This window comes from Sminthopsis crassicaudata, chromosome 3 (assembly GCF_048593235.1).
Source record: "Sminthopsis crassicaudata isolate SCR6 chromosome 3, ASM4859323v1, whole genome shotgun sequence".
Classification (NCBI taxonomy): Eukaryota; Metazoa; Chordata; class Mammalia; order Dasyuromorphia; family Dasyuridae; genus Sminthopsis; species Sminthopsis crassicaudata.
Window position 1 is genome coordinate 619,308,203 of NC_133619.1, and position 11,311 is coordinate 619,319,513.

General features: G+C 46.5%; 1 protein-coding gene across 1 annotated transcript; it reads left to right on the top strand.

Moving 5' to 3' along the window:
- On the top strand, positions 1–6,278 carry KIAA2013 (KIAA2013 ortholog). Its single transcript, XM_074306250.1, has 3 exons — positions 1–1,510; positions 3,124–3,977; positions 5,501–6,278. The coding sequence occupies exons 1-3, from the start codon at positions 409–411 to the stop codon at positions 5,516–5,518; spliced, it is 1,974 nt and encodes a 657-aa protein (XP_074162351.1). The 5' UTR covers positions 1–408; the 3' UTR covers positions 5,519–6,278.
- The last annotated feature ends 5,033 nt before the right edge of the window (positions 6,279–11,311 follow it).

An 11,311-nucleotide genomic window follows, 5' to 3' on the forward strand; every position in this document is an offset into this window, starting at 1 on the left:
TTTTTCCTCTGGCCCCTCCTCTTCCTCTCTCTTCTAATCCATCTCCTTTCTCTGAACCCTCCCTCCCTTGCCCTCAAGTTTTCCCAATCCGTCGCAAAATGTTCGGCTTCAGGACATTTTCTGGTGGCGCTTTCCAGCAGAGGGCGGGCAGGGCTGGGCCCAGGCTCTCCCAGACGAGCTGGAGGTATCGGCGACTGCGCAGAAAGTCGAGCGGAAGCTGAAGAGGACGGCGGCGGCTGCGCAGAGCGGCTGACGGAAGCTGAGGGGGGCAGCGGCGGCTGCGCAGGGCGACAGGCGGAAGCTGAAGGCGTCGACGGCGCCTGCGCAGAGTGTCAAGCGGAAGCCGAGTGCAGTGGTGGTAGTGGTGGCGGCTGCGGCTGTGGCCGGGAGCGGCCCGGCGGCGGCCCGATGTGGCTGCAGCAGCGGCTCAAGGGGCTGCCGGGGCTGCTTTCCAGTAGCTGGGCCCGCCGCGTGCTAGGGTTGCTAGGCTTCTTGCTGCTGCTCTCGTGGTATTTGGGCGGACGGGCGAGGCGGACGGGTTCCGGGAGCGGGCCGGGCCTGCATCTGCTGCCCTGGAGCTCGGGCCCCGGCGAGCCCCGCGCCGCGGCGCCCCAGGCCTGCGTGGAGGCGGCCACCCGCGCGTGGCGGGCGCTGCAGGAGCGCGGCGAGGCGGTGCCGCTGAGCTCCCGGGCCTTCGACGCCGCCGCGACCCCGGAGTTCCCCTCGGCCGAGCCGCCCGCGCTGGTGGGCAACGGCTTCCTGGCCCTGGACGTGAGCCGCAACCGCCTGTGGGTGACGCCCGGCGAGCGGCAGCCGCCCGTGGCCCCAGAGCTGGCGCCCTTCGTGCAGCTGCGGCCGCTGAGCGCGCAGGCCGAGGCGGGCGCCGCCGCGCTGCTCCTGCGCCAAGGCCTGGTGCGCCGAGTGCGCTGCCTGCAGCCGTCCGAGCCGCCGCCCGGGGCCGGGGCCGGAGGGGCGGCGGGGGCCGGGGGGCCGGCGGCGCCCGCGGGGCCCGGGGCCCAGTGCGTGCTGCTGCAGGAGGACTTCCTGGCGCACCGGGCGCGGCCGCACCTCTACGTGCAGCGCATCCACATCCACAACCCCACGGAGCGCGTGGCAGCGCTCTGGACCGTGGGGCCCACGCCCAGGCCGCCCCTGAAGACCTTCACCAGCTCGCTGGAGAAAGCCGGCGACCACCAGTTCCTGCTGTACTCGGGACACTCACCTCCCCTGCCCAATGGCAAGGTCAACCTGGTGGTGGTGGCCACCAAGAAGCTAGTGGACCTGCTGCAGGTGGCCCCCAGGTCGCTGCTGGACGAGGCCGTGCTGTGGGTGGTCTACATCTCGGAGCCCCTGGAGCTGCGGGCGCTGAAGGCCAAAGGGGCCAAAGAGATGAAAGAACTGAAGGCCCTGCAGGACATGGCCCGAAAGGAGATCTTGGAGCTCATGGAGATCCCGGTGGCCGATCTGCTCCTGGACCACCAGCAGCTCTGGGCCCAGCTCTTCGCCTCAGGTACGTGGTGGCCCGGGACCCTCTCCGGGGAGATGCGGGTAGGAAGGGGTGGGGTCCGGCAGGTGCAGAGAGATTGGCCAATGGGGGGAAGGGGAATCTCTTCAGGTGTGTATCAGGATTTTGTCCTCGATGCTGCAGGGACCATGGCCTGAATCACTGCCACTACATGGTAAAAGAAGTCAGCAAATCATAGAGGGACACGTGGGTTTTCCCATTCTTTATATTCCTGTAAGTTGTCTTGCTGTATTTGAACGCTTTAAAATGGAGTACTTCCTAAACTAGAAGAGAGCAAGGTGTGTGGTGTAGCAGACCAGTGGTTGGAAGTCTTTTGTGTGAACGGGATATGTGGAATGAATTTTGGTGTCTTTGGAGCTACAAGCAGGGTAGGAAGAAGTGTGGGTCTGCGCTGAAGCAGTTTTTTTTAAAAAGCTTACTCTGGCATCAGGAAAACCTTGTGTTCCAATTTTTTCTCCTCCCCTAGACAATAAATAATTCTGTGTATGTAAAACGTGTGCAATTCTCCTATACATATTTCCACGCTTGTCATACTGCCCAGGAAAAAGCTCAGAAAGGAAAGAAAAATGAGAAAGATCCGCCTTCAGTCCCCATAGTTCTCTCTCTGCATGGAGATGGCTCTCCATCATAAGTCTGTTGGAACTGGCCTGAATCACATCATTGTTGAAAAGAGTCATCACATAATCTTGTGGCTTTGTACAGTGCTCTTTTGGCTCTGCTCACTTCACTCGGCATCAGTTCCTGTAAGTCTGGTTGTTTACAGAACGTTCCATTATTTTCACATACCATAACTTTCTCGGCCATTCCCCAGCTGGTGAGTACCCACCCACTTTCTACTTCCTTGTCTTACAAGGCTGCCACCAACATTTTTGCACAGAGAAATTCTTTTCGCTTTTTAATGACCTCTTTGGGACACAGGCCCAGTAGAGACGCTGCTGGATCAAAGGGTGTGCAAGTTTTATAGCCCTTTGGGCGCAGTTCCAAATTGCTCTCCAGAGTGGTTGGATCAGTTCACCGCAGAAGGAAACTGCTAGTGCTGGGTAGATCAAACCAGGGCCTGCTGGCTAAATGTCTCCTGCTCTTGAGAGAAAATTTGGGGCATTTAGTAGATTGCAGGGTCAGTGCGAGGTCAGGACTAAAAATGAAGGCCCAGAAAGCTAATGTGATTTAAGGCTGCATTAAAAGAACCAGAGTGTTTAGAATATGGAGAGTGATGGGGTCTACTCTGCTCAGGTCAGGCCATATCTGGACTATTTTGTTTAGGCTTAGGCATTGAATTTTAGTAAGACTTAGTAAGAACCTTGAAAACAAACAGGAGGGCATCCAGGATGAATGCCATATGAGAATCAGTTAAAGAACTTGGAATATTTTGTGAGGAGATGAGCTCAGAAGGGGCTGAACTTGAAAGATAGCAAACACGTTTCTCATCATTGGTGGCAGTACAGTAGAGCTCACATGACAGCATAGATGTGAGAGAGGATTCTTATCTATTGATCCAGTTAGGCGGCCTCTGAGATTTTTTTCAGTTTTCTCCATCCCCAAGTGAAACCCTCTTTGTTTCTCCATTCATAACTTGTTTCTTTCCGTTATTGTTACAGGGGTTGAAATGAAGAAGATCAATGATGCTCACACACCATCTAGCCTGACTGTCAACCTGACACTATATTACATGCTGTCCTGCTCACCAGCACCACTGCTGAGTCCTACCCTAAGTCGGTGGGAACGAGACCAGATGGAATCAACTCTGAATTATGAGGACCACTGCTTCAGTGGTCATGCAACCATGCATGCAGAGAACCTTTGGCCAGAAAAGTTATCCAGTGTTCTCCAGATCCTACAGCTCTCTGATGTGTGGAAGTTAACACTCCAGAAACGGGGCTGCAAGGGTTTGGTGAAGGTGGGGGCCCCTGGAATTATGCAAGGAATGGTGCTCAGCTTTGGGGGTCTGCAGTTCACGGAAAACCACCTTCAGTTCCAGGCAGATCCTGACGTGCTCCACAATAGCTACATTTTACACGGGATTCACTACAAGACTGATCATATCAACTTGGCTGTCCTTCTTGATGGAGAAGGAAAGCCATTCTTGCATGTGTCTGTCAAGCCCCACAGCCCACCGGTCAAGATCTATGCCTGTGAGGCTGGGTGCCTGAACGAGCCTGTGGAACTGACCTCAGAGCCCCAAGGTCACACTTTCCCTGTCATGGTGACCCAGCCGATCACCCCCCTCCTCTACATCTCCACAGATCTATTACATTTGCAAGATCTGAGGCATACTCTGCACCTGAAAGCAATTCTGGCCCACGAGGAGCACATGGCCAAACAGTACCCCGGCCTGCCCTTCCTCTTCTGGTTCAGTGTGGCCTCCCTCATCACATTGTTCCACCTCTTTCTGTTCAAACTCATCTACAATGAATACTGTGGGCCCGGAGCCAAGTCGCTCTTCAGGAGTAAGGTATAATAAAGCTGCCGCCTCTAGCTGCTCTCTGGGCTAGTTCTATGCCCAGGGTGATCCTGGCTCTGAGGGTGGGGCACATCCTGAAGCATGATGGTACCTTCTTTCTTCAAGTTGTCCTTGTGCCTCCTATACAGGGAAGGCCAAAGGAGTGGAGCGGTGATGGCTTCCTCACTTGCAGCAGATCAAAGGGCTCTCAGCAGCTGGCAGGAAGGGCAGAGAGATGGCAGTCCACCTCCTAGGTGCTGGTTAGTTAGGATAGCAGCGGACCTTGGAGGCTTCCCAGAAGCTTAGGTGTCTCCTTCCCTTGGTTTTTATTTGATGGTGACACCCACCTCCAGACCAGTGTGATGCCTGTGGTCAGAACAAGGGTGGCATATCTCTTACTGCTGCCTGGGGTCCTTGATCACCTCTGACCATCGGGTTCTGTCACAGCAAGGACTCCAGGGAATTTAGCTCTTTTGTTCCTGGATAGCTATCCCATGAAATGACCCCTTTTGGGGGGGGATGATGGTCAAGTGTTAGTCTTTTGTAGCAACCCTGTAGCAGGGCCCTAGAAAGAGTCCCTTGGGCTGCTAAAGGGCTGGGATGGGCCTAAGGGATTAGTGTAGTGAGGACTATATAACCTATAAAGGATTGAAGGTGGCTGGTAGGACCTGAGCTACACATTGCTTCCTCTGTTCTGTCCCGAGATGCAAATTTAGTGGCAGAGAAGCTAAGTGGTCTCGCCTCCTCGCCTCGCAGGGAAGAATATGCCACAGAACTAGCTATTCTTTTGGATCAAGCTGCAATACAAATTTTTCCATAAATACTAATAATGGGGTAGCCTTAGGGAATCCAGGAAGGCCTCAGCAGAACTTGCTTAATGGTGCTGGAAAAGGGGAAAACATCACTGTAGCTTCTAAAAGAGTGACTTGCTTAATGGCCAACTCAAGTGTGAGGGTGGAGAAAAAAAAAAAATAGCTCCTTTACTGCAAAAATAGAAGAGGTGGCATCAGGCACTTGGAAACTGTCCCTGTCTCTCATGATAGAACAGCTTGGAAAGTAGTGTGTAGAAGGCCTCCTAGTTGTGGGAGCAGGTGCTCAGTGTGCATTACTTAGGGTTAGCCCTGCCTAAACCAGCTAGGCCTGTTCTCCTGCCCTATACCTACACCTGGGCTCCATGCAACCTGGCCAGGCTCAGCTCCTGCTGAATGTCTCTGCCTTAAGTTCCTAGGTTAAATTACTAGGTGTTTTTTTTTGTTTTGTTTTGTTTTTTTTTTAAACCTCTATTTGCCCATTCTTACAGGCAACCATTTCCCAGGCCACCAAAATACCCTCTTGACCTTCCAACACTTGGTGGCCAGCAATGCCCTTTTTGGTCATTCCTTTGGCACTGCTATACTAGGCTGGTAGCTATTTGCAAGGTTGAATCAGAGTTAGATGCTACTCAGAGCTCTGATCAGTAGCCTGCCTTAATAGTTCTGTAGCTGTGAACAGGAGTTGGCCATGAACAGTAACACCTTGTTTTATTGATTGAACAGGAAGATCCCAGTGTCTGAGTGAATTAACAGTACTGCTTTCAGCCTCCATTTGCACAAGACACCCAGCACCCGAAAAGTCCTGCTGCTTCGAACAAGGGACCCTTTGAAAGCAACAACCCTATTGTGCCTTGTTGGGGGAAAACCAGTGACTCGGAAGTGTTTGTGGCTGTTGAGGAATTTTACATTGGAATGAATGCGTATCACTTTGGGGATAAGGGAGGGAGAGAGGCCGGTTTGATGTTTTGTAAACTTCCACCTTAATAAAGTGAACTTATTTGGAAATTACTTGAAATTGACCTTCTTCAGATTTCCCCCTTTTCTATCTTCTCCCATCCCCTTACCCTGTTCTCCTTTTTGGAGATCTCAGCTAGAAAAACTACTTTTTCCTAATTTAATGTCTTCTTCCTTGAATGAACTTTTAATTTATTTTTTGCTTGGAAATTTTGGATGTTTCAGCCTCCACTTTAGATAGCAGATCACTGAAATGATTTTGGAGCTGTTTGATCATTAGAAAGCTTGGCTGTATGTTGCTAGCATGGTTCATTCAGGGTCCAGGCAGAAGGGGGTACACAGCCTGCTTGGAAGATGTAGCATTACTGGGTTAGATTTGGAATGCTAACTTTCTTAGCCTACAGAGATTTGTGTGTTTTTGTATTTTCTGGCTGTTTGGGGATGAGCTTGGGAGGGGGAGTATTGGGCTTTCTAGTGACCTATGATTGTTGAGTTTTCAGATACCAAAGCTTTTTTGTTTTGTTTTTGAATAAATACCTTTCAGATATGTATGGTGTCACGTTTTTGTGTGTGAATAGCACCTGTCTTAAAGTCTGGTCACTTCCCCCACTGTCCAAAGTACACTGTATGAACGACACTTTCCAACAAGTGGGTAGGCTAGTCTCAGTTGCTTCCTAAGTGCGCCAGGCCCCTTCCCAATCATAGGTAGGCCCCTTGGTGTGGTTGGTCAGCTCTGATGAGCACTTTGATTTTTGTATTTGCCTGGATGAATGGGGCTCTAGGTGCAGGTCACTGTGGCTGGCCAAAACAAACATCCACAAGCCTTCTGGGGAGAGCTGAGTCCTGTGTCCAGGGAGGTTTTATTGTTATCAGAATGGGTATAAGGAGATAGCACCCGGTTCCCTTTTCAGATGGTCTAATAATAGCACATGTTTGATACAGATTGGCAAATCATTTGGGATACATTATCTCAGTAATAACCCTGTAAGATGGCTGGGCTCATCCCCATTTTACAGGTGAGACACCTGAGGCCCAGAGGTTCATGGCATCCAGGGTCACAGTTTGCACTGTGCTGTCCAATGTCACAGTAGTTCTCTCTCCATGTGTGTGTGATAGCAGACATCTTTTCAGTGACCCCAAATCCTGAGATATTGAGATGGGATTTGAGTCACTGTCACCTGGAGTGCCCAGGAAAAATCCCTGTTTCAGTTACTTCTCCATTCCCAGATAGGCTTCTACTTAATAGGAGAAAAGAGTCTGGTCCACTATAAATACAATTCTTAAATATAAAGTGTCAGAAAAAGCCCATCCCTGACCTTTGTAACATTTGGACATTGCCAAGTAAAAACAGACCTAGGCAAGCCAACAAGTAGGCTTCAAACCCAAACCTCTAATTTGATCATTTTGTTTACCTTCTATTGATTCAAATAGATTGCAAGTTGTTCAAGGAGAGGAAAGCTATGTCCCTCCAAATCTTGGGCATAGAAGTACCCGTTGGGTATATGTTGAATGAATAAAATTACAGTAAACTTGAACATTTGCAAGTTTCCATAGGATCAGATATTTGAGACGTAGGGGACTTTTGATATTTGGACCTAATCTAGCTTAATGATTTGACAGATGAGGAACTGAGACAAAGAGGGATAAAATAGCCTGCCTGAGTTAGTAGGAAGCAGCACAAGGGTTCAAGTCTAGACCCTCTGACTATAGCCAGCCTTTCCCCCACTGTTTTACAACTGCCTCCCTAAATAATGATACTGTAGCCCTAGTGGGGAGAGGACGGAGGTCTTAGAAGAGGAAAAGCGATGGGATATCAAAACTACTTGCTATCTTTGTGGCCCTGAGCTGATTTACTTCGCCATGCTTTAATTTCCTTGTCTGTAAATCCCCTAGTTCCAAGTCAATGGCAACATATTCACTGATTTTATTTATTTTTTTTTTTTTTAGTCCCCAACTTCAATTCTTGTTTCAAATCTTCTTTGGCTCTCACTTGGAATAGGGCAGGAGCCTCCCAACTGCTTCTAGTCCCCTCGTAAATTTGTCTTTTTGCAAATGCACAGTTCTGATCACCTTTCCTGCTGGAAAAACTCTAGGCCTATATTGCTTAGTGAACAAAATGCAAGTTTGCCCCAGTATTGAAAACTCCATAATTAGGTCTCTCTTCCATTCCAGCCATTTTCCATTCTCTCTCCTCCGTGTTTGGTTCTAGCCAAACCAGTTTATTTGCCATTCTCCGTTTAGGGCTCTACTGTTCCACCCTTGCATGAAGTGTAATTCAGTGGAAAGATTGCTGGATTTGGCAGAGGATTGCCTGCAGCTGAGCCCTGGATCTACTATTTATTAACAAGTTCAATCCTCTAGGCTTCAGTTTTTCAGCCATAAAATGAGGGGGTTGTGTTAGGTGACTTCTAAAGTTCCTTCCAATTTTAAAATCTGTGTTTCTGTGTGTTATCCCATTTCTAGAACTACCAGCATCTCTGCTTATGGAATTCCCTTTCTTGAAGGCTTTAAGATGGCTCAGATGCCGATTCATCCATAAAGCTTCCATGACTTCTCCCACCTGTCCCACCAGCTACTAGTGCCTCCTCCAAGTTGTGTTGATTTTGTATTTATTTTTGTATGGACTCTTCTCTGATGGAATGGAAGCACCTTGAGGACTTGAGACAGTTTAATTTTTGTCTTTATACTCTCAAGATGAAGCATAGTACCTGACATATAGTAGGTGTTTAATGGTTGGTTAGTAGAAGAGTTCCCCTTCATTGTTAAAGTGAATTAAAATGACATTACTATGTTGGAGTCTGACCGTGGACTGATTAAACCATACAAGCTCAGAAGATTCTACCATGGGTGATCCACATGAACATTTGGACTGGAGAAGTCTCTTAAATTTGTAAGTCTCATAATTCTTTTAAGCTCCTGCAGTTCTGGTTTGCTCATAGAGCACAGCACCTTCTCTGATGTGGGTATATCATGGTGGTCCTGTGCCAGTATCTCCCGTGTCTTCCAATTAATTCCAAAGTTCTTAATAAGTGTTTGTCAAATGATAGACAATACTTATTAAATTGAACCTGTCAAAGGAGGAGCTTGGACGAGATAGCAGAGACCCTTCCAGCTCTAACTTAGGTTCCTTTTAGCCCTAATTTTTTAAAGATCTTTTTTAGTACTAATATTAAGGCATTTCCCAGTTTTTTGGTCTGTTAAAACAAAAGATTCTAGAGCTGAAAGAGTTTAAAGGGCCTAATAAGTGATGTTCTCTTTTTAAAGGTCCTTCCTAGCTCTATCTGACATCAGGTGCCAAAGGTCCCTTCTAGCTTTTAGAGCAGGAGTGGGAAAATGTCCTGCCCGTGGCTCTTTAAGGCCCAGGAAATTGTTAAGGCAACCAGTGATATTGAGCTGAAAGCTAGATATAATTTTCACTGCTTGAGTTCTATAAGCTGATAATTTTATCTGGCCCCTGAATGATGTTATAAATATCCAAATAGCCATTGGCAGAAAAAAAGTTTCCCCACTCCTGTCCTAGGGGCTGAAATTTTCTAAGAAAGAAATTTCCTTTTCTAAAGAATTTGGACATTGTTCTCTGAAACCTTGTCAGCCATATGAATCCAGGATCTAATGTTACAAGTATGTTCTTCAAATTAGGCTTATAGAACAAAGCTCCCATTGACATTGTCAGAATCTTATCCCAGAATCATAGAATTTGGATTATAAAAGGAATTCTAGTTCTCAAAGTATAGAAACAGCTGGGAAACCCTCGATTTGAAGCATCTAAATGGAAAGGAGGGAAGGTCTGTCAGGTGCCTCTCAACTCAGTTTATTTGGAAGGGGTCAGAGGGGTTAGATATAACCTCCGATACCCTATAAGTATCACATATAGCCCTCAGAACACAATGTCAGAGCTGAAGTGACCTTAGAACATAGAATCTTGGGAAAAATATGTTACCTCTGAGAAGAGTCCATTTTCTCTTGTTTAAGCAGAACAAAGAGGCTTTTGTTAATTGGATTTCTCCAGCATCTGAGACTTGTAGAAAATATGCAATACTCAGGCAGCTTCTATTACTCCCTAGACTCTAGCTGTGGAGCCCAATGACCAAAATTGAGTATTAATTCTTGAGAAATTCAGAGATTTTTTTCCTCTCTTTGAGGGAGAAACAATCTAGGAATTCATAAGCTTATAGAATGCTGGGAAGAAGCCTTAGAATATAGAAGGTTTTCAGAAGTGGAAAGGGAATTAGAACATAGGATGTCAGAGCAGGAAAAAGACCTTAGAACACAGAATGCCAGATCTAAGAGGAGCTTGAAATAAAAAGAAATTGGATATTAGAGCCGAGAGAAACTTTTAAATGTGCAATAGAAAGAAACCTAGAACTTGGGTAAATCTTTTAATTCCTTGATGCCTCATCAAGTCAAATGGAGATCTGTCAAATGGAGATCTGTCAAATGGAGATCTGTCAAATGGAGATCTGTCAAATGGAGATCTGTCAAATGGAGATAGTATTAATTGTGGATTCACTTCTTTTTATATTTTTTACTCTATCATTATATTCACTATTTTAAGTTTCGAGGTCTGGGTCATCTAACGTCTTAGATGTGGTCATCTAATCTCTTCATAAAGACCTCAGTGATGAACCTCCCATCTCCCAAGACAAGGCAGCCCTTTCTACTTAGGACTCTCTTATGGTGCCTCGTGGTATCATACATTACTTGCATATTTTTGGATATCAGGTTTTTAATGATATGGTTGTACGTTTACTTCCAAATTTTTACCTAACAGCTTTAAACTATGGATGAGAAGTGAAGATCTCTCTTGGAAATTGTTATCCTGTGATTTCAGGCATATGGCAAGATTTGGCAAAGAACTTGTCTTTAGGAATACTTATTGCTTCTAAACAATAACCTATGAAAAAAGAATCAGAAATGGCTGCTGTAGAATCCCTTCCTTATTTCAAAGTACAGCTCAGGTGCCAATTTCTACAGGAAAACTACTGTTTTCCCCAACTACTTTCCTTCCCAACTACTTTGTATGTCCCTTGTATGTATGCATTTTGTATGTCCTTATATATGTACTCATTCAGTTTCTATTGGAGAGAAAGCAATGACTGAACACATAAAACCCTCAAAGAAAAATTTTCCTCTCTACAATTTCTTTTCTGTCTTTAATTTTATTTGTACAGTAGGACACTGCATAGGATTAAAAAGCTTTTGCATAAATGAGACCAATGAAGACCATATTGTGATTTGAGTCCATTTTAAGAAACTACTAGGGAATTATAGAATTTAAGTTACTTGTTCTCTTTTGTTCAGTTCAGTCCTCCAATCAGGACTTTCTCTGGTGGATTTCTATAGCACAGTGGTGAAATCTCTCTTGTCTCTGTCTCTTCCCTTTCCTTCTCTCTGTTTCTATTTCTTTCCATGTCTCTTTTTCTGCAAATCTTATTTCTTTCTTCTATCTCTCTCTTGAGCTTTCCTTCTCCCTCTTTTTGTTTCACTCTAACTGCATCTGTCCCTCATTCTATTCCTATTGCCCCAATTGCCATATTAGAAATAAGCTACAAAGATAAAAAGGACTCTGTATGAAGTAAG

Bases quoted from the DNA above. Each gene is read 5' to 3' on its own strand.
- KIAA2013 (XM_074306250.1), top strand. From the start codon at position 409: ATGTGGCTGCAGCAGCGGCTCAAGGGGCTGCCGGGGCTGCTTTCCAGT. The intron at 1,511-3,123 runs GTACGTGGTGGC...TTATTGTTACAG, and splicing joins GGCCCAGCTCTTCGCCTCAG to GGGTTGAAATGAAGAAGATC.